This window comes from Hypanus sabinus, chromosome 12 (genome assembly GCF_030144855.1).
Source record: "Hypanus sabinus isolate sHypSab1 chromosome 12, sHypSab1.hap1, whole genome shotgun sequence".
Lineage (NCBI taxonomy): Eukaryota > Metazoa > Chordata > Chondrichthyes > Myliobatiformes > Dasyatidae > Hypanus > Hypanus sabinus.
The window spans coordinates 92453058-92476823 of record NC_082717.1 but is presented as its reverse complement, the minus strand read 5'-3'; the positions used below and the strand labels follow the sequence as shown (position 1 = coordinate 92476823).

Genomic DNA, 23766 nt, shown 5'->3' with positions numbered 1-23766 from the left:
TCTGCATCCTAACTCTGATCTTTATCACCTGAACCGAAAGTGATTCCCCTTCCCTGTGTCCTCCAGATGTGGAACCAATGGCAGTTAATTAAACAGGTCACTGCTCACTCTCTGGGTCATGGTCATCATGATTTTATTCTGTGGCATACTGCTGTGCCAGCTACTCATAAGTCATTGCAATGAAACAAAAGTTGACTCCTTTGCGACAATGGCAATTTATTGATAATGGTCAATGAGTGCTGGACAAGTTGGAGAGCACTACAACTCGTGTTCTTATTTACTTGTCTGTCTGTCTGTTTATTTATTTATTCATTCATTCATTCTCTTTGTTTGCACAGTTAGTCTTCTTTTGTTGTTCCTTGGTTGTCAGTCTTTATTTGCGTGTAGCTTTTCATTGATTCTATTGTTTCTCTGTTATACTGTGAATGCCTGCAAGAAAATGAATCTCAGGTTAAATTTACTTTAAACTTTGAACTGTGTGCAACCTATATACACATAGAGAGCAGCAATACACTGGAGACTTTTGCTGTCAAATCTAATGTACCAGATAGTGGGTATGGTGAAACACTGCTTTTACTGCTCAGACTTCAATGGAGAAATGTCAAGACTTCTGGTAGTCTGATGGATTCATGCTAGTCTGTTAGAATGTCATAAGAAGATGAGTTAGATATGGTCATGGTCTCTCCTATGATGTGAAAGTGACTTACTATGGCTGAACATTGTATAAACACTCCTGAGCTTCAGATGGAGGATACACGATCACTGGAACAGATGAAACCCAGGACACTTCCTCACAAACTCCAGCTGTGATTTCCTTGGGTGACTGAATCCAGTAACTATAGCCATATATCTTCTTGCCAGAGAGAAGTTCTCCCACAATACACATCAATTTCAGTTTTACTAGAGCTCCTTAAGTCATATTTGACTCAATGACACCTTGATGTCAAGAGTAATCATTCCCAGATCACTCTTAAGAGTTTAATTTTTGTCCAAATTTGGACCAAGGCTGCAACATACTTAGAGCTGGGTGATCCTGGCAGAATTCAGCAGCATCAGTATTACTTGATAGCTTTGTTGACAATACCATCTCTCACTTTATGATTGACGAAAACATAAGGAAGTGGTTTTCCATTTTGTGAACAGTTTTTCAAAGGATGGCTGTGTCATATTGAAGGATGAGCTCAGTGGGGGCATTACAAGTTCTGAAGCTCCACTTCAACAAATTCAGCTTGGAAGTTATAAGGTCACTGCTGTCTTCATTATACTGCTCTTTCTTTATGTTATATTGAAATATTTGAATTTTTTATGGTATATACTCAAAAGCCCTCATTGGTTGATGATGAAATAATAGTTTTACTTCATGTAATAGTTTTACATCCATGTCTGAGCATAGGAGGGGTGAAGAGTTTAGTGTGATCTATTGGTTGTGAGATCTCTGCATTCTGTTCATATTTCAACAAGTTTGCAGTTCTGTCCAACAGCTTCACTCTGTCTTTAGGCATGACAGTTACAGCTCCTACTGTCCTCTTTTGAACTCGTCACCGATCCAGGATTGGTCACCTGACCTGATGTCAATGAAAGGGACATACCACATTGCAAGGTAGAGACAGGGTACAATACAACTTTGTGTAGCTCATGGTTCACAATGCTTCATGGATACCCAGTTCTGAGCTACTGGGTGTGTATTGAAGTTATCCTATTTACCATGAAGCACATGCTTTGATAGAGCACATCTAGATCCACATGGATTTTATTGACATAAATGTATGTTATAAATCTTTCACGCCACTATTGCATTATCTTTCATTGGTAAGATAATGATTCCTTTCCTTTCTCACATCTTTCAGATTGCACTATGTACAGCAGGATTTGATCTCAAAGCAGTTCTCAATGTAGCAAACATGAGGAAATCTGCAGATGTTGGAAATTCTAGCAACACACACAAAATGCTGGTGGAACGCAGCAGGCCAGGCAGCATCTATAGGAATAAGCACTGTTGATGTTTCTTCCTCAAGATGCTGCCTGGCCTGCTGCATTCTCTCAATGCTGCAATTTAAATTTTCCTTCAAATAACTGGTTTCTCTAGTGAAATGATGAGCTCAAGCTACCAGTTTTTGTTGTTTGTATTGTTGTATACAGCAGCTTAATTTTTTTTGTGAAATTGTTCTTGGCACTTCATTTTTTCACATTTATTTTGCACATTTTATTGCCTTAAACTTTGAGCATACCCTCAGAGTTTGTTATGGGGGTTAGGTGGAAGGAAGGAAATGAGGATAAATAATAAACAGAGACTAAAAAATTGATGCCGGCCTTTGGAAATGTGAGGTTGAGTGGAGGATGCAGGTGCAGGGTAGAACAGTAAGAGGTCTGTAACCAGGGGGAGTAGAGCATCAGAGGCTGGAGAGAATCACTTTGTCTGGTGAGATTGGAGACTCTAAGGGCTGCATCTTAGGAATGGAGGAATTGGTGACTATTTTTAATGTAAGATGTTAAAGGATATAGGAAAGTATATCGCTTAACCTGCTTGCTTTCTAGGCCAGTGCTGCTGGAATAAGACCATGTTGTCCTGGAAATGCACAGCAATGGTGCGTTCATGACAACGTGGTCCAAGTTTCTTTGTAATGTATGGCATGGGAAATAATGTCATCATGTACGTCACTGCCATGGAAAACATTTTTGGGGTTGCAAAGGTGACTCACAAAATTTAATACTCAGTTCTGAGGGAGAAAGTCAGATCTGCAAAATCACTGCAATTGTGTTTTATTCAGCCAGTAAAAGATGGTGTTCTGCAGATGTGCTTATAGTCAGAAAAAGATTTAATTGTTTCCCAGTCACTTATTTAATTCCTTGAGTTGACCTTCACCAGGGGACTAGTTTTCCAATGGATTAGTCAGTAATTGTATAATGCTCAGGCATGCTCCAGTAGGGTAGGAGAGCAGAAACCAATTACAGCAGAGATTAAGATTTGAAGTGAGTGAATGCCTACTGCACAATGTCACTATGGAGAAGTCCTCAGTACATTGCTTGCTATCAAGGTTCCCATTCCCCCTTCTTCCTTTGAATACAGTTGTCAGGCAACTGGACCACTTGATAACCTGCCACTCTGGTGAATTTGGGGCATACACACTCCTGGTGCAGTCAGCTGCCCTTTTGATGTTCTCATTGAATGTGGGTTTAAATAAATAGATTGAATTATATTGTTTTTACTTTTAGTGTGATATGTTTTCTCTAAACAGGGCAACCTGGAGATAAAATAAGTAACAGATGCTCTAAAGATTGACACAACTCCTCTGTTAAGAATACATTGGATTTGATGAGTTATAAAAGACTATTCCATCTATTCTTTTTCATTCCTGAGAGAGATCAATTAAGTGAATTCGTCTTTGTAGATCCTAGTCCTGAAGTTCATATTGCAGAAAGTATTCAATATTTGATTTGGGTGACATGGTAGCCTAGCGACTAGCATAACACTATTACCATGAAGGCAAATTGGGTTCAATTCACACCACAGTCTGTGAGGAGTTTGTATGTTCTCCCTGCGACCATTTGGGTTTCCTCTGGGTGTTCCAGTTTTCTGATACAGTCCGAAGATACACAGGTTAGTAGGTGAACTGGTGACTTAAGTGCATGGGCTTATAAGTTGGAAGGGCCTGTTTCTCTGCTGTACCTTTAAATTAACAAATTAAAGTAAGTAAACTACCCACTACATGGCCAGTGTCAAATTTTGACATCCTGCACACCACAGTTCTGGAGGAGATGTTGGAATATGCATAATTAGATGCTTGGCAAGGGTCAATAAAAAGAAGTTAGGTTTAAGCAGAACAGACATTGCGTGAGTTGGTCACTGTTAGAGTGGGGATTTCGGGTTTTGGCTTATAGAGGTTTCAGCGAGGAGAGGTGGAGTCTGTAGGTAGATTTTTTTTGTTTTATTTTTCTTTCTTTCTTTCTTACTGCACAGTTAGAAAAGTGAGGATGCCAGGCAGGATAGTGGATTGCTCCTCTTGTGTGATGTGGGAAGGCATGGAGATCTCCTGTGTACCTGAGGACTCACCTGCAAGTGGTGCATCAGGCTGCAGCTTCTTTCAGACTGTGTTAAAGAAATGGAGCTGGAGCTGAATGATGGACTCCCAATCATTCAGATACCTAAGGGGTTGATCGACAGGACATATAGAGAGGCAGTTACACCCAAGGTAAGGACATAGGTAACTGGGTGACCATCAGGAGGTAAAAAGCGGACAGGCTACCAGTACTTCGGATACTGTTGGGGGGATGGCCTAGCAGAGGAAAGCCACAGCGGTCAGTTCTCTGGCACTGAGTCTGGCTCTGTGGCTCAGGAGGCAAGGAAAGAGGAGAGATGAGCTGTAGTGAGAAGGGAATCATTGATTAAGGGAACAGACAGGAGGTTCTGTGGACGAGAACAAGATTCCCATTTGGTGCCAGGGTCAGGGGCATTTTGGATTGAGTCCACAGCATTCTTAAATGGGAAGGTGAGCAGCCAGTGGTCATGGTCCACGTCAGCACCAACAACATGAGTAGGAAGGGTAACAAGATCCTGCAAAGTCATTTTGGGGAGTTAGATGCTAAGTTAAAGTTCAGGACCTCCAAGGTTGTGATCTCGGGATTGCTAACAATGCCACATGATATTGAGGACAGAAATAGGAAGATCATGCAGTTTAATACATGGCTAAGGACAGCGTGCAGGAAGGACTTCAGATTTTTGGCTCATTGGGCTCTCCTCCAGGGAAGATGGAATCTGTATAGAAGAGATGGTTTGCACCTGAACTGGAGTGGGACCAATATCCTTCTGGGAGGGTTTGCTAGTGCTGCTGTGGGGTTGGGAGTGAGGGTGGTTTTAATTTGAATTGCAGGGGGATGGGAACCATAGCTCCAGAGCAGATAATGGAGTGATTATAGCCATTAATGATACTTGGTTGCAGGAAGGGCAGGTCTTGTCAGCTCAATGGTGTAGGGTTCCATTGCTTTGAACGTGATAGAGGAGAAGGGTTTAAAGGGGGAGGGGTAGCACAGTTATGCTCAGACAGGACAGACTGGAGGACTCGTCTACTGAGGCAATAGGGTGGAACAGAGGATTAAGAAAGAGATAACCACATTAATGGGATTATATTACAGAAAGGATCTGGCAAACGTTGATTGGGACAGGGTGTTTTCTGGCAAAGCTGTGCTTGGTAAATGGAAGCCTTCAAAAGTGAAATTTTGAGAGTACAGAGTTTATATATTCTTGTCAAGGAACTCTGGTTTTTGAGAGATATTGAGGCCCTGGTTAAGAAAAAGGGGTACTTAGCAGGTATAGGCAAGAAGTATAAGAAATGCAAGAAAACACTTAAGAAGGAAATCAGGAGGGCTAAAAGGAGGCATGGGGTTGCTCTAATAGATGTGAAGGAGAATCCCAAGGGCTTCTACAGATATATTAAGAGCCAACAGAAAACAAGGGACAAACAGACCAGAGAGATCATCTGTGTATGGAGTTAAATGAATGGGGAGATCTTAAATGGATTTTTGCCTCTGTATTTCCTCAAGAGACAGCCACAGAGTCTATTGAAGTGAGACAAAGCAGCAGTGAGGCCATGGATTGTACACCAACTTCAGAGAAGGAGGTGTTTGCTGTTTTGAGGAAAATTAGAACCGATAAATCCCCAGAGCTTGACAAGGTATTCCCTTTGATCCTGTGGGGAGCTAGTGCAGAAATTGCCCTAGAAGAAATACTTAAAACATCCTTAACCACAGGTAAGATGCTGGAGGATTGTAGAAAAGCTAATGTTGTTCCATTGTTGAAGGAAGACTTTAAGAATAAACAAGGAAACTTGGCATCAGCAGTGAGTAAATTATTAAAAGTTATTCTAAGGGACTGGATATATAAGCATTTGGATATACAGGGGCTGATTGGGGGTAATCAGCATGGCTTTATGCATGGTAGGTCGTGCCTATCCAATCTTATAGAGTTTTTGAGGAAGTTACCAGGAAAGTTGATGAAGGCAAGGCAGTGGATGTTGTCTGCAGTGCTGCATCCATTGCTGTTTGTGATCTAAGTCAACAATCTGGATGCTAAAATGGTAAACTGGATCAGCAAATTTGTGGATGACACCAGGTTGGGGGTGTAATGGACAGTGAGGAAGACCACCAAAGTTTGCTGTGGAATCTGGACCAGCTGGAAAAATGGCAGATGGAATTTAATGCAGACAAGTGTGAGGTGTTAGACTTTGCGAGGACAAGCCAGGGTAGGACTTATGGAGTGAGCGGTAGGGCTCCGGGGAATACGGTAGAACAGAGGTATCTGGGAACACAAATACATAATTTCTTGAAAGTGGTGTCACAGGTAGATTGGGTCATAAACAAAGCTTTTGGCACATTGGCCTTCATAAATCAAAGTATTGAATACAGGAGTTAGGAATTTATGTTGGAGTTGCATAAGACATTAGTGAGGGTTTGGAATATTGTGTGCAGTTTTGGTTATCTACTGCACCTTCAGGAAATATGTCAAAAAGATTGAAAGAGTGCAGAGAAAATTTACAAAGATGTTGCTGGGACTAGAGGACATGAGTTATAAGGAAAGATTGAGTAGGTTAGGACTTTATTCCCCAGTGCATAGAAGAATGAGGGGTGATTTGATAGAGATATGCAGAATCATGGGGAGGGGTAGATAGGGTAAATACAAGCAGGCTTTTGCCTCTGAGGTTGGATGATACTCAAACAGTTAAGGGTGAAATGTGAAGAACTTAAGAGGAACATGAGGGAGAACTTCTCCACTGAGAGGGTGGTAAGAGTGTGGAACGAGTTACCAGCGGAAGTGATGGATGCAATTTTGATTTCAACATTTAAGAGATATTTGTATAAGTACATGGATGGGAGGTGTTTGGAGGGCTATGGTCCTGATGCAGGTCGATGGGACTAGGTAGTTTAATAGTCTGACATGGTCTGAATGGGCTGAAGGATCTGTTTCTGTGCTTAGTGTTCTGTGAGTCTATTCTATGTTTCCATGTGGGAATAATCTATAACAGTTTCCAACTTTTTTATGAGGGTTACACAAGAAAAAAGAACTTTCCATCTTCTGCAATAAATTGATTTAGCCTGAGATTTATAGCAATTGTCCATCTATTATTCTCTTTTAAGGGGAAATCATACAATTTCAGATCATCTTTGCAGCATTAGTGAGAAGTTTAAGATCACCAGGAAAGCTGTTCAAATACATGCAAGGGTTGACGGTGCTTGATGTGTCACTTACATATAGGTAGTAGGCTTTACGTTTCCTATAAATGGTTCTTTGTTCTTGTACACAGTTATTGTTCAAAGTTTTTAATTAGCAAATACACCTTATCAGCATTTTTTGGGCTTAACACGTGGTGAGAGATAGAATGATTTTGTGGCCTACCTTAGAAGTTAATGAAGTGCACATTTATTTAATGTGCACTTAATTGATCTCTGACTAAACTTTTCATACTAGGTTCAGTTCTAGACCTAACCATCCATTAGGAAAGGTGTTCACTTCCCCATTGTGCAAGTGGTTGTGGATTATCATCATCAAGGCCAATCCCATGTTTCCAGCAAGGATACATGATACCTTCATATGTAGGACATTTTCGGTGACCTGCTCTACCCATAAACACAGGAGATTCTGCAGATGCTGGAAATCCAGGGCAACACACACACACAAAATGCAGGAATCCCAATGAAGGTCTCAGCCTGAAACGTCGACTATTTATTAATTTCGGTAGATGCTGCTTGGCCTGCTGAGTTCCTCCAGCATTTTTGTGTACGTTCATCTGCTCTCCCCTTATGTTTAGATACTTAGATCAAGGGCTACAGTTAACTAACGGCTGCTCACATCAGTGTGCTTTCCGATCACTGCTTCTGAATGTAGAAACTGCAAGGACCACACAGGTAGCAGAATTGCCACTGGAAAATGCCAGTGCTGTTCCAAAATTCAGATTTTATAACTTTCATTAGTCTAGGAATGAACTGCAGTAAAACTGGAGATTTCATCATGGTTTGTTGCATGTTCCATATCAGCAGTCATTGACACGAGAAGAGCAAAAAGATGAACAGGAACTCAAGGAATGTAAGGTGAAAAAAAGAGAAGATGTTCATGTCTTCAGGTTGGAGGCTACCTAGGCAGAATATGAGGGGGCATCATCATGGCAGAAGAGGCCATGGAGTGACACTTTTGGTGATAGGAATTAAAATGATTGGTCACCGGGAAGTTCTGCTTTTGGTGGATGAAGCAGAGGTGCTCAATGAAGTGATCCCCCAGTTTATGCTGAGTCTCACCAATGTAGAGGAAACTGCATCGGGGCACCAGATACAGCAGGTGACACTAGCAGATTCGTAGAAGAAGTGTTGCTTCGTGTGGAAGAACTGTTTGGGGCCCTGAATGGAGGTGAATGGGTAGGTGTAGCATTTCTGTCACTTGCGGAGATACGTACTAGGAAGGGAAAGATTAGTGGGGAGGGACAGATGGACAAGAGATTCATAGATCCCTGTGGAAAGCGAAGTATGGAGGAGAAGTAAAGATGTGTTTGGTGATGGGATCCTCTTGAAGTTGGTAGAAGTTGCAGAGGATGATGTGTTGGATGTGGAAGCTTGTGGAGTGGTAGGTTAGGACAAGAAAATCTCTATCCTTATTAAGTTAGCAGAAAGACAGGGTGAGTTTGGATGTCCAGAAATAGAGGAGATGCGTGTGAGGGCAGGGTCAATTATAGATGTAATGGTGAGGTTTTATAAGGCCACACACACTGGGAGTAGTGTGACACCCCCCCCCCCACCCCCCAGTTTTGGACCCCTTATCTAAGAAAGAATGTGCGGGCATTGGAGAATGTCCCGAGGAGGTTCACAAGAGTGATCCCAGGAAGTAAATGGTTAACGCATGAGAAGCATTTGATAGCTCTGGGCCTATACTCAAAAGAACTTAGAAGAATGAGAGGGGATCTCTTTGAAACATCGAATATTAAAAGGCCTAGATAGAGCAGAAGTTGAGTGCATGTTTCCTATAATGGGGGTGCCTAGGGCCAGAGGGCACAACCTCAGAATACAAGGATGTTCCCTCTGAGATGAGGAGGAATTTTTTTAGCCAGAGGGGTGATGAATCTGTGGAATTCATGGTCACAGACAGCTGTGGAGGCCAAGTCATTGGGTTTATTTGAAGAGGAGCTTGATAGGTTCTTAATTAGTCACTGTGTCAAAAATTACGGGGAAAAGGCAGGAGAAAGAGGTTAAAAGAGGTAATAAATCATCCATGATGGAATGGAAGAGCAGACTTGATAGGCTGAATGGCCTAATTCTGCTCCAATGTCTTATGGTCTTTTGGTCTAAAGCAAACTCAATGACCTTCTTCACACAGCAATCTCTACATCAATTATCAAGAAGGAATGTCCAAGTTACTGCTCAAAATGCGTCAAATACTGCTTTGCAGCTGTACTTCCACTGATAATGTGACTTTTATAACTAAATTCCTGATCTAAAGATGTCTTGTGATACTTTTCCTCAGTGGTGTGCAGCTCTTATTGTCTTTTTGTTTTGAGTAAACACAAAACTCATTTGTGTGTCACTCACTTGTATGGGGATTCTCACACCTGTAGTAGATAGCTTCTTGCCAAACTTCTCAAGTTGGCACTAGATGGTCTCCAAGCAAACACCCCTCCCTCTCCCCAGTCACAGAGAACCTACCTCCAAGCACCTTTAAGTGACTATAGGAGCTGTCTTCTCTATTGCAGCCTCTTTTACTTCTATGTAGAATTTGCCTTTGAGGACTGCCACCCACTTCAGATTAGTGTTTTTAAAAAACAATGTCAGAACTTGTGCAAATGTAACTGTGGTCCCGTTAGGAACCAGGAAAATCCTATTTCATTGATCCATACATAGATTTGGCCAATTTTATGACATTTTGCTTGGAATCTGGATAGGTGTTAGCTCTAAATACAGTGATGGTTCAGCACGCACAATATGAGAGTGAATGCACCTTACAAGCTTTTATTTTAAATGTACAATTATTTAGTGAGCCCTGTAAAATGGTACTCATCAAGTTGAAAGAAGCCTATGTAAAGTTTAAGCTTATTGTCATAGGCATAGACTGTAGAAAGCGATATAATTGCCATATAAATTAGCTTTTTGCAGCAACAGCATTTCAGTAAATTACAAACATGATAAGCTTAAGTTAGCATACACTTAAATTAACAGATTATACTTACACAACAAAATAAACATAATAACACTACTGAGAGGGGAAAAGAAATATGGTCCAAGGTAGTATTATGGTTTCTCAGGTCAGGTCAAGAACCTGATGGCAATGGGAATGAAGCAACTACTGAACCTTGAGATGTGGGTCTTCAGGCTCCTGTTACCTCCTGCCTGATGGAAGCATCAGGAAGAGGACTTAGCCTCAATAGTGGAGGTCCCTGATGATGGATATCTTTTTGGAGAAGAATATGAAAGTGACAAAGAAAGGAACTATATTTGAACAATAGTGTTTATGTCCAATACACCTAATAATTAAGTACTTTTCAAGATTGTTTACTGTTGTAACGTAGGAAACAAGGCATGGTTAACAATCGAAGGAAATCCGTGTAAATTAATGAAACTTGTTAAGATCATTGTAAACACTGTTTATGTTTTGATTTTCAAGGTGGTTGGACCTTCATCTGCAGGATCTTTTCGAGAAAGACCCAGTGGACCCACAGCATTTCGGAAGTGTTATAAACGAGGCGATTTCCCAATTGCCCTAGAACATGGTTCACAAGGAAATCGGATAGCCTGGAAGGTGAGTTGAAGTACATCCTTGACATTTTCTTCTTATCTCAAAGTATCATATCTTATTGTTGAATAAGGTTAGTTTACAAATTAATCAGATAGAGTAGTTTCTCAGTAAATAGGGGCCAGAAAAATGACAGCTCTCCTGAGTCAGCTGCCCACCCTTGCTTACAATTAAGTTATATCCAGCAAAAGAGATGAGAAAGTCAGCTTTCCTTAGAGAGTATTCTCTGCTGGCCAATCCATCTCCATTTTTATGAGGACCTGGCAACCCAGGCTATTTAAAACAGTCCATCAAGTGATGGAACAAGCTAAATGCATCAAGCAGGCAGACATTTATCTCCCAGGCTTCACCTTTTCCTGCAGGATGTTTCCAAATGGAAACTTTAATTACTTAAATGGATGGGTCAGGATTGTATGCCCTATGTGCAGAACAGAATATAAATGAAGGCAGATCCATATTCCAGCACCACTTTCAGTTGCTGCAGTTTGTGTCAGCTACTGCACTGATGTGCTGCTTGAAATGGCCCTATCTTTCCCATTTGTCTGACAAAAGGTTAATTAGCTTCAAAACAAATACATTATTTAATGAATGCTCTGACACTGGTATGTACTGTGGTTAAAATAACAGTGGCTTATATATAAGAATTGCAAAGCCATTGAAGTATTATCCTGTCTTGTGTGATCAACCAAACTGCAATTCACAGTTTTTTTTGTTACAGAATGGAATACTTTTGTTGGCAAATTCTAGTTTCAGGCTAAGATTTCAGATTTCAAATGTATTATAACCTTCAGTGCAAATACATGTACATTGTACAGGAGAGAAAAAAAAGCATAAGTGCATTTTTTATTTCTCTCATTTCATTCAAGGTTTCAGTACATCAATAAAATGTTGATTAAAGAAAACTCGACAAGCATTTGTAGTGGCTAGATTTAACAATTTTGATATGAGACAATACATGTCAGGAAATGCACATGTTAAGTGACTTGAAGGAGAAATAGAAACTAATAGAACATTTTTCATGTCAGTCTTCCATATTGTATTAATTCAAACACACAAAATAATCCTTTCCAACAACAACACACACAAAATGCTGGTGGAACACAGCAGGCCAGGCAGCATCTATAGGGAGAAGTGCTGTCAACGTTTCGGGCCGAGACCCTTCTTCGGGACCCTTTCCTGCCACTTTGCAAAGTGAAGGAATGTGAGTAGGTGGAATTGCTGAGTTAGGGAAGTAGTGCTTCTAAAAAGTTTGGAAATGACTTCTTCCAGGATAATTTGTACACTTTGAAGTGTCACCTGAACATTTTTGGCAAAACTATGGCATCCGCTTAAGCTGATTAGAGGAATCTAGCACTGATAGGATCCTTCTTTATTTGGAAACTATCTGTATTGGCTGATGATCATAAAAAAATGTCAATCTTAAATTTCAAATTTGCCTCTTTCCTTTTAGTGATTGATTATTTGGTGATGATTACCATGGAAAAAAGAAATATGTTTCAAATTTATGTTAGGTCTAATTCTACCAGGACCAGTCCAAAAATTCCTGTTTCATGCTGGGCATACCTAGAACTGTGGAGAAGATTGATGAATTTGGCAGGAGCTCTAGCTGATGGTATCATCCTGCTAATTCCATGGCTTTCTGAAATTCGGCTTGGTGTGACAACTGCTCTGCCTGTGACCTCAAGGAACTGCAGAGAGTTGTGGATGCAGCCCAGTAAATCATGGACACCAGCATCCCCTCTGTGGACCCTGCCTATACCTCAGGAAAGCAGCCAGCATAGTTTAAAGACCCTACCCATCCTAGGCATTCTCTCTCCTGCCATTGGGCAGAAGATCCAAAAGTTCTGAAAGCTCGTATCAGAAAGCTCAAGGACAGCTTCTACCCTGTTAGTAGAAGCTAAATAGTTCTGTACTATGGTAAGATGGACACTTGACCTCACAATCTACCTTGTTGTGTTATTGCACCTTATTGTTTATTTGCATTGCACTTTCTCGGTAGCTGTTGCACTTTATCCTGCATTCTGTTATTGTTTTGCCTAGTCCTACCTCAATGTACTGTGTAATAAGTTATTCTGTATCAATAGTATGTAAGACAAGCATTTTGTACCTTGCCAATAAACCAATTACAAGTCCAATTTCAATTCTGTATATGGAAGAAAATTATGCAGGAAGTATACCACCTCAATTAAAATTTCAAAAAAATTAAGATATAAAAAAAAGAGAGTGCTAAATAGTGTTTGCTTCCAATTGTTCCTCCACTAATTCATCTTGCCCAGTTGTTCCTACAAAAAGAGTGATTTGTGGAAGGAAGATAGACAACCCTATGACTATATGAGGTGACTGTCCTGGAATCATTTTGATGCAAAGCATATAGAAGCAGCTGAGGGGAACCAGAGGTCTCAGTTGCCTTGAACTGACTTAGAGTTGTAATAGTGGGGAGCAGGTAATTCAAGAAGATATCAATGATAATTTTGCATCTATACAGAGGAGAAAAGTGACATAGAATAGTAAGAGGCTGCAAACAACTAGAATACAAGTTCTTTCTGACAGTCCTGCCATGCACCAATCTTTAAACTCTGAGTTCTATAGGTGCTTGCAGAAGCTGAGTTAGTAATGGTTGTAGTTTATCAATTTCAATCAGAGAAAGAACTGTAGGAAGCTGAGTGAAATCAAGCTTCTCACACAGCACAGGCTGCTTGTAGAAAATAAATTGGCAAGCAAGCTGAATACTGAAAATTCTATTGCATTGATAAATGGAATAATTTTATGCACTTTGAAATATCTGTAACATTGTATTGTGTAACAAATATTGTTTTCAATAGTAGAAAAGCCATGAGAATGGCTATAGTAATTTTTAAATGTATTTTGAACAATTATATGAAATGGCCTTATTTTGTTTGTAATAATTCCTCATTAATTGCTTTCCTATGTCCTTAGAAGATTTTAGGAATGTATATAAATGCTTTGCTTGTATCTGTTAGGATTTGATACTATTCGAATTCGGAGTGAGAGAGAAGCTTACATCGTATGGTAGAATCAACATTTTTATATCTTGTGTTTCATTGTAATGTAGCTCAAAGTTAGTGGTTGCCGTCTGTGGTCTGTGGTCTACCGTCTGTGCCTTCAGTGGTTGCCTGGTTGCCGTCTGTATAAAATTGAGCTGAGTGGTAAAGGCTCACCAAAGCAATGTGCTAACATAGTTCTTGTTCAAAAATCATACAACATCTACATAAGTAACTATAAAGTCTACCTATAGTTCAAACATTGTAAGACATTTTGGTGTATCTGCTGGGAAACCATTTGAGGCTATACTGGAGTATATCAGAAAGTGCAGCAAATCTGCAACAGTTGTTTCTGGTGCAGGCAGCAGGACAACTTTGTTCTGCCTGCATTGTTTACAGCTGTGTGTAGTTAACATTAACTGTGCCGTACATCAGTTTTTAACCTCCAAAGGAGAATAGATTTTATGTGTTGCTAGCAACATTTAAAGCTAGCTTAAGCTTCTTAAAGCCAGGCTGCACCTTTGAAAAATGAGATGACTTGTGAATGTCCCATTTACTGACAGGTGTTTTGAACTTTTTCTATTCTGAGACGTTTTGAAGACTGGAGCAAATGAATGATGGTAGGATATATGGGTTTCAATTTAGAAGCTTTGGTAGAAGAGATCCAAAATTAACACAGACGTACTGCATCTTTAAGGAGCCGAGTAGTCTGTATGCCAGATAATTAGAAGCTTAAGGGAGCAAAAAGCTCAGATAGCTCCTGTCAAGAGTCTTGCCTCAAGAGCCCTGATGCAAGAATTTCCACCACCTTCTCAGGCTACATCCACACTACACTGGATAAATCTGTAACTGAAGCTTTTTCTCTTCGTTTTTACCCTCCGTCCACACTAAAACGACGTTTTCGTCCCCTGAAACCGGAGCTTTTCAGAAACGCTTTCCAGGGTGGGTATTTCTGAAAATGCTGCTCAGGCAGATCAGTGTGGACAGGGTAACCAGAGACTTCTGAAAACACTATCAGGCGGCAGCGCACTATTTCATTATTTTCTTGAACATAACCTAACAATTTCAGAACAGACGGCAACAAGACTGAAGCCAGAAGAGTTAGAAATGTACTTACCAAATACTTTGATCCATAACTTACTGAATAAATAAGTATACTCACTTTGCCCTGTTTTCTGTCCTTGCTCGTATGAAGGTGGTTTACCTATTTACCTACTTTGACAATAGATGTGTAACAGCCTAATGTAACATTGTATCGAAATACAAGATAACACTGATGCAGACGTGTTTTATACATTTAACAAGGTGCTTTATTAATGCAACAGAGTTAGTCAGTTTTTCAATGTTGGTCTTCAGCCGGGCCAATCTGTCCATGAACTCCCTGTCGGTTGTCTCCGTACGCTCCAGTGTTTTGTTTTCTTTTAATTTAAAGTTCTCCTGCGCGAGAGCCAACAGCTGTCTGTCGTTTTAAGTTTTTCTAGTCTGTAACTACACAAATGCACACTTTCACACTGAGATTCAACACCAAACAGGTTGCTTGTTTTCGGTAGATGTGTCCTGCACATGAGCAGTAGGAGGAGGTAACCGAAATCTCCGTTTCAATGTAGACAGAGATACTTTTAAAAATGCATAGTGTGGACGCCCATCATTTTTACGTGAAACCAGCGTTTTCAAAATTATCTGGTCTATTGTGGATGTAGCCTCAGATATTTAGCACTTTTGCAAACCTTGCACCTACATACCACAGCTTGCACACATTACCATCAAATAATTCATGAAACACATCACCCGAACAGATTGTTCAACATTCACTATCATACTTCCCTCTCCTGGAGTTGGTTTATTATTGCCACATCTATCAAGATATGCTGAAAAGCACATCTTTCCTACTGTTCATACAGAATATGATACAGAGATAATTACACAGTGCATTGAGATAAAACAAGGTAAAACAATAACAAAGTGGAGAATAATCTAGCCAGCTGGAAAAATGGTGCAGACACCCCCATTAGTATGAAGCTGTATCATCTTAACATTCAGCACCATGGATATGGAAATGTTTGACATAAGCTGTGGCCTCTACAGAGGGGTTTAAACCAAGGAAGATGATAATATTCATACATATAAACCTTCTTCTCAATTCCCATTTCCTCCTTGTCCTGCAATCTCTTCTAAATTATGTGCTGCAGTTGATGTAGCAAGGCATGTAGACAGTCATATGTACAGACATGGAATGGAGGGATATAGGCAAAGTGCAGCAGATAGGATTAACTTAATGTAGCATTCTGGGTTACAAATTCTGTGTTGTCAACAAATTGTTGTCAACTCATTCACCAAAGCATGTGAGAATGTTTGCACATTATCAAGACGGTGGTCCTCTAATAACAAGTTTCACAGCAACATGAACAATTCCCACTATCTCAGGAGGCATTTTATTGAACATTGTTGTGTCTGTGCAAAACGACATATTAATTAAATAAAAGCACCCACATGGGAGATGGCTTTAACATTGCTGTATTCATATTGTGATGACTGAGTGAGCAATGCGCATGCGTAGACAACAGATCAAGTACTGTAGGCAACAGTGCTAAGGTTTGGGGGGGGGGGGTCATTGCTCCAAAAGAAATAGATTCATACAGTACAAACACTAGTGTTGATGAAATTCACGATGCCTTCAGTGCCCCACACAGCCTTTGGCCAATTGATACAAGCATGCATTTGACTTTCCTTGAAAGCTACCCTCAACCCCCACTTCCCACAAAACCTGCTTCCTAACTGTCAGGAACGTAAATTCCATCCCATTGTAAAAGAAAATGGTTGTTTATTAAATCACTCATTTTCTATTCATCATACATAATGAAAATACTTATATTTATAGTGGCTTTCGGAACTTGCTGCCAACAGTGAGTTACTCATGCTAACCACAAATCTATAGAGCAAGTGGTGATCTGTCTTTCCTGGTTCCAACAGTGTTCATACATTCCAGACATATAGCAGTGAAAAAAGTATTAATAATCATTCACGGAATTTAAAATATAAATATTTCAAACATTACAAATTTTGAAAAATTACCCAATCTCTTCAGAATTGTGAAGTGATTAATATCCATGTAAAGTCCAACATCAGAGTACAGTCACCAAAGCCTTAACAAAGGCTAACTGCCATCATGTTTGGGACTTACACATCTTTAAGGAACCTCAAATTTGGTGGAAAAATTAAGGGTTCCTTTACAAATATGCAAGGGAACTAAAAAATGCTGACTCTTCAGCACAGAACTGTGGACCAGTTCCTGCCAATCTTGCATTCTTCTCTTAGCAGTATGTTATATATGAGCAGAAGGATGCAAAATCCCTCAATTTTCACCACAATGAGGTGCAGTTGAATGTGGAAGAATTTAACTTGCGAAGTTCTTTTAGGAACATATAAGCACATCCTTATTGTTACAGGATGATCATTTTTTGAGGTATCCCAAACCATTTTACACATGCCCTTGGGTGAATGCCAATTACACAGAAGGAAACAGCATAGAGAATTCTCAGATATACCACTCAAGTATTCACTAAGTACACTGCAAATGCTGTGGTCAGATCAACACATACAAACAAGCTGGATGAACTCAGCAGGTCGGGCAGCATCCATGGAAACGAGCAGTCAACATTTTGGGCCAAGACCCTTCGTCAGGACTGAAGAGGGAGGGAGCAGGTGCAAAGAGAAACTGGGATGGAGGAAGGGAGGGGGAGGGAATTACTGGAAGTTGGAGAATTCAATGTTCATGCCAAAGGGCTGGAGACTACCCAGACAGTATATGAGGTGCTGCACCTCCAAGACTGTGGATGATAATGCTAGTGTAGATGAGTAGTTGAAGTAGTTGATGTGGCTGAACGACCTGTTCATATGTTGTTTGCCATATGAACATACCCTTCATTCAGTAAGGGAATTGTGGGTCAATGGGGCGCAGATCAGTTGTGAAATGGTGGAACGAGCTCATTCTAGTCTTGTATTTCATGAATAAATTCTGAATGACTTACAGGGAATAATAGTCAGTCATGCCTGTTGATTTCCCAAGTAGCTATTTGCCATTTTTTGAAGAAAAGTTTTGGGAGTGGTGATTCTAGCAATACCCCACATGGTTTTCATCCTGGCCCAGAAGTGGGTCTAAATCTTCAATGGTAAATGGGAAATGAGAGCTGGTCAATGTCATGTCAAAGTAACAAATGACTCTCCATTTTTCCAAAATCAAGTAATTTCTCAACATAACATGCCAGTTCCTCCTCATTTTCAACATCGGAATCAATTTAATTAATTGGCTAACTGCCATTCAGGGCAATGGAAAACAGAACTTGGCAATGTATGATGCCTAGCATTTAGCAGTTTAATTAAACAAGTCCTTTCCCCCATATTTCAAAATGCTTTGTATGCGTTAAATTATTGTCTTAATATTGATGTAAAATAAATAGGATCCATTTCTGCTTAATTTCAGAAAGAATATAACTTATATGAAATATCCAATGATAGTAAAATCCATCTCTACTTGGGGGTTGCACATTCCTTAAAACTTCTGTGAACCTGCTGTTGTGTAAATCCATTATAAACATAATTTTGCAATTCCCTGTTGAGTCTTAAAGTGGTGATTATCCCTGCAGTTATTGATGCTGCTTCTTTTATTGCCTATTCATCTGAAAAGGAAAAAGAAAAAGAGATATATTTAGGAAAGAACAGAAAACAAGAATATTTAGGAAGAGAGAAACAAAGGTATTATAGAGATACATACAGAAGAGCTAATAGAATATGATAAAGACAGCATTTGCAAATAAGGAAGATTATATTCTCCAGCTTCCAGAACAGTACTATCCAGCTCAGGGTGAAACAACTGATACTATGACTCCAGTTTGAATCCCTGTATAAGCTATTGTGATCAAATAGCACATATAGTAAGAGTTTGGTGGGTTTGTGAAGACACCAGTCTCTTCAAGTTTGTAAAGGCTTGCTAATTGCATTCATATTTGTTCATACTTGCAGACCACCAACAATATCCATAACATAAAGCAAAGACAATAGAAAATTAGCTCTCAAGACTTGAGCCAGTTGCAGATCAATGGATGGCCTTTGTTTTGATAATTCTCATCATTTTTTTCCGTCGCTGATGAATGGAATACCTATCCAATACTTACGGATTAGTTGTGGCAACAGACCAAAAATTAATCAAAGGATATCATGATTTGTTAATCAGGTTATTTCAGTAAACTGAAAGAGTTTAGTTCATCAGGGAAAAAAAATATTGATTGAGATACAGCTCAGAATAGGCCCTTCTAGCCCTTTGAGCTCCACCTCCCAGCCATCCCCCAATTTAATCCTAGCCTAGTCACGGGACAATTTACAATGACCGATTATCCTACCAACTGGTACATCTTTGGACTGTAGGAGGAAACTGGAACATCCAGAGGAAACACACGTGGTCACGAGGAGAACGTACAAACTTCTTAAAGGCAGCAGCAGGAATTGAACCTGGGTCACTGGTACTGTAAAACTTTGTAGATCTTAGAATCAGTTTGGAATAGTGATGAATAAAGTTATCCATACTGGTTCAGGAGACTGATAGTTATAAGAGTAATATTTATAGAAACCTCATTAACTTCTAACAGAAATTGGAAGTACCTCCCAATATTCAGCACAGCTTTATGGGCCGAAGGGCCTGTATTGTGCTGTAGGTGTTCTATATACAATACTAAACTGGTGTTATTTTCAATGTCATATTTGCTTTATAGACTGACATTTCTTTTTAAAAGTTTTTAGCATGGGTCCCTGCTAATTAATGTAAAATATTAATTTGCAAAAATTAATGAAAGGTTTAGGCAACGTCACACCATCTATTTGTGTGCAGCATATGTTTGTGGGTAGCAACATATAACGGCATTTTTCACTGACTTGAAGAAAGATCAAAGTTCAAAATAAATTTTATTATCAAAGTACATATATGTTACCATAGAGTACCTTGAGATTCATTTTCCTGGATTCATTTACAGGAAAAAAGAAATACAATAGAATTTTACAAAGAGCAATTCATAAACAGATTAAAAACTGACAAACAAACAATGTGCAAAAGAAGACAAAGTGTGCAATTAAAAATAATATTGAGAACATGATTTGTAAAGAGTCATTCAAATTAAATTTGTAGGTCTTAGAATCAGTTCAGAGTAGTGATGTATGAAGTTATCCACACTGTTTCAGAAGACTGATGGCTGTAGAATCGTAATTGTTCCTGAACATGATGGAATGGGAGCAAAGGCTTCTGTACCTTGTGTACATAATGTGATCACGCTACATAACGTACATACCTATGCTGGTAGTAGTGAGAAGAGGCCATGTTCTGGATAGTGCTGGTCTTTGATAATGGAGTTCAAAGTAAATTTATTATCAAAGTACAGATATGTCACCATATACTACCCTAAGATTCGCTTCCTTGTGGGCATGTTCAGGAAGTCCAAGAAACATAACAGAAAGACTGCACCATAACAGAAAGACAGAAAGATGGACAAACAAATAATGTGCAAGTACAGAAGAAATAATAATAATGAATAAATAAACAATAAATATCAAGTACCTGAGTTGAAAAGTCCTTGAAAGTGAGTTCATAGGTTATGGGAACAGTTCAGTGATGAGGTAGGTGAAGTTATCCCCACTAGTTCAAGAATCATTGATGGTTGAGGGATAATAACTGTTCCTGAACCTTATGGTGTGGCATCCTGAAGCTCCTGTACCTTCTTACTGATGGCTTCAGTGAGAAGAGAGCATGGCCTGGGTGTGGTGGTCCTTGATGATGGATGCTGCTTTCTTGCAGAGAACTTCATGTAGATGTGCTCATTTGCAAGGAGGGCTTTGCATGTGGGCTATATGCACTACATTTTCATAGGATTTTCCATTCAAGGGCATTTGTGTTTCAATACCAGGCCATGATGCAACCAGTCAATATCCTCTCTGCCACACATCTGTAGATCTTTGTCAAAGTTTTAAATGTCATCCAGAATCATTGCAAACTTCAAAGGAAGTAGAAGTGCTGCCCTGCTTTCTTTGTAATTCCACTTACACGGTGGGCCCTGTTTAGATCTTCTGAAATGATAACAGAGGAATTTATGGTTCCTGACCCTTTCCAACTCTGATCCTCAATGAGAACTGGCTTATGGACCTCTGATTTCCTCCTCCAAAGTCAATAATCTGGTCCTTGGTCTTACTGACACTGAGGGAGAGGTTGTTGTATTGGCACTACTCAACCAGATTTTCATTCTCTCTCTTATATGCTGATTCATCAGATGCTTCATTCTTGTGACAGCGCTCTCTGTAAAAGTTCTCAATGGTGGGGAGGGTTTTACTTGAGAGTTATATACAGCCCCCTGAACAGTAGCCAGGAAGTGGGATATAAATTTCAACAGGAAATAGAAAAGACATGTAATAAGGGCAATGTTATGATAGTTATGGGGGGGATTTCAATATGCAGTTAGGTTGGAAAAATCAGTTTGGTTCTGGATCCCACAGAGAGGGAATTTGTAGAATGCCTACAAGATGTCGTTTTTAAGCAGTTTGTGAGTGTTGTGTAAAAAAACAGATTTGATAAGGGAGCTTAAGGTTAATGAGCCCATAGGAGCCAATTACCATATTATGATACAATTTACCCTCTAGTTTGAGAAGGAGAAGATAAAGTCTGATGTGCCAGTACAACATAGAGTAAAGGGAATTACAGAGGCCTGAGAGAGGAGCTGGCCAAAGTTGGTTGGAAGGGGACACTGACTGGGCTGACAACAGAACAACAATGGCTGGAATTTCTAGGGGCAATTTGGAAGGGACAGGATAGATACTGTGTATCTCAATGATGAAGAAATATTCTAAAGGGAAGATGAGGCAACGATAGCAGACAAGAGGAGTCAAAGGCAGCATAAAAGCAAATGAGAGGGCATATATTAGAGCAAAAAGTACTGGAAAATTAAAGGATTGGGAACCCAGAGAAATCAACTAAAAGAAAAGATGAAATATGAAGGTAAGCAAGCCAATACTATCGAAGAGGATACCAAAAGTTTGTTCTGGTATATAAAGAGTAAAAGAGAGGTGAGAGTGAATATTGGACCACTAGAAAATGAAGCTGGAGAGGTAGTAATGGGGGACAAAGAAATGGCAAATGACTTAATAAGTATTTTGCACCAGTTTGTGGAAGGCACTAGCAATATGCCAAAAATTTGAAAATGTCAGGGGCAGAAGGGAGTTTAGTTGCTATTACTAAGGAGAAGGTGTTTGGAAAGCTGAAAAATCTGAAGGTAGATAAGTCACCTGAACCAAATGGAAACACCCTAGGGTTCTGAAAAGATTGTGAAGGCATTAATAATGATCCTTCAAGATAATAGGACAGTTTGCTTGATTTCGGTAGTTGGGCAGATGTTGGAGACCATTATTAAGGATAAGGTTTCAGGGTACTTGAAGGTGTATGATAAAAAAAGACCAAAGTCAGCATGGTTTCCTTAAGAGGAAATCTTTGATGAAGTAACAGGCAGGATAGACAAAAGAGAGTCAGTGGATCCTGATTACTTGGAGTTTCAGAGGGCCTTTGGAAAGGTGGCACATATGAAGCTGCTAAACAGGATAACAGCTATGATATTAAAGGCAAGATACTAGCATGGATAGAAGATTGACTGACTGGCAGGAGGCAAAGAGTGAGGCAAATAAAGTGGAGCTATTCTGGTTGGCTGGGGTCGGTATTGGGCCCACTTCTTTTCATGTTATATGTCAATGATTCAAATGATGGAATTGATGGCTTTGTGGCTAAGTTTAAGGATGATACAAAGTTAGGTTGAGGTGCAAGTAGAGCTGAGGAAGCAGGGAGTCTCCAGAAGGACTTGGACAGATTGGGAGAATAGCCAACAAAGCTGCAGAAGAAATATTGTTTACAAAAATGTATGCACATTGATGGATGGAATAAAGGCATAGACTATTTACTAAACAGGGAGAAAACTCAAAAATCAGGGGTGCAATGGGTCTTGGGAGACCTTGTGCCGGATTTCTTAAAGGTTAATTTGCAGGTTGAATTGGTGATAAGAAAGGCAAATGCAATGTCAGCATTCATTTCAAGAGGACTAGAGTATAAGAGCAAGGATATGGTATTGAAGCTTTATAAGGCATTGATCACACTGCATTTGGAATATAGTGAGCAGTTTTGGGCCCCTTTTCTAAGAAACAATGTGATGGTATTGGAATGGGTCCAGAGGAGGTTCATGAGAATGATTCCAGGAAAGAAAGGGTTAACATATGTGGAGCATTTGATGGCTCTGGGACTGTACTTGCTAGAGTTTAGAAGAATGAGGTGAATCTCACTGAAACCTATGGAATATTGATAGGTCTAGATAGAGTGGATGTGGAGAGGATGTTTCTTATAGTGGGTGAGTCTAGGACAGAGGGCACATACTCAGAATAGAGGGATATCCATTTAGAACAGAGATTAGAAGCAATTTCTTTAGCCAGAGGGTGGTAAATCTGTGGAGTTCATTGCCACAGATGGCTGTGGTGGCAAAGTCATTGAGAATATTTAAAGCAGAAGTTGCTACGTTCTTGGTTAGTCATGGTGTCAAAGTTTACAGGGAGAAAGCAGGAAGTTGGGGATGAGAGGAATAATAAATCTGCCTTGATGGAATGGCAGAGCAGACTTGCTGGAATGAGTGGCCTGATTTTTCTCCTGTCTTATGATCTTAATGGTAAAATGCAATTAATTGTATGTCTTTGTCTTTTATTGAATCAGTAATATATGTTCAATATCAAAACATTTGAAGAAATGTTTTATGTGTTCAAGTTTTTTTTCCTTCACACATTACTTGAGCCATAACTTGTACATATGAAGTTGAAAATGTTATAGAGATTTACTTTTAATACACTTAACAGTGTAATGTTAAGTTTGAGAAATGGCCACTCTTTCTGCTAAAATCGACATCCCAACATTTCCATTATTCAACTGTATTTTAAATTTTG

The 23766-nt window shown here is 39.6% G+C and overlaps 1 protein-coding gene across 3 annotated transcripts in view; it reads left to right on the top strand.

Annotated features, from left to right (window-relative positions):
* Window positions 1–23766, top strand: part of LOC132403149 (parkin coregulated gene protein homolog) — a 271957-nt gene that overhangs the window by 42086 nt on the left and 206105 nt on the right. For all 3 annotated transcript variants that reach the window (XM_059986479.1, XM_059986477.1, XM_059986478.1), the window contains exon 3: window positions 10634–10768. In XM_059986479.1, coding sequence (XP_059842462.1) covers window positions 10634–10768 — 135 coding nt within the window. The remainder of the gene's footprint in view (window positions 1–10633; window positions 10769–23766) is intronic.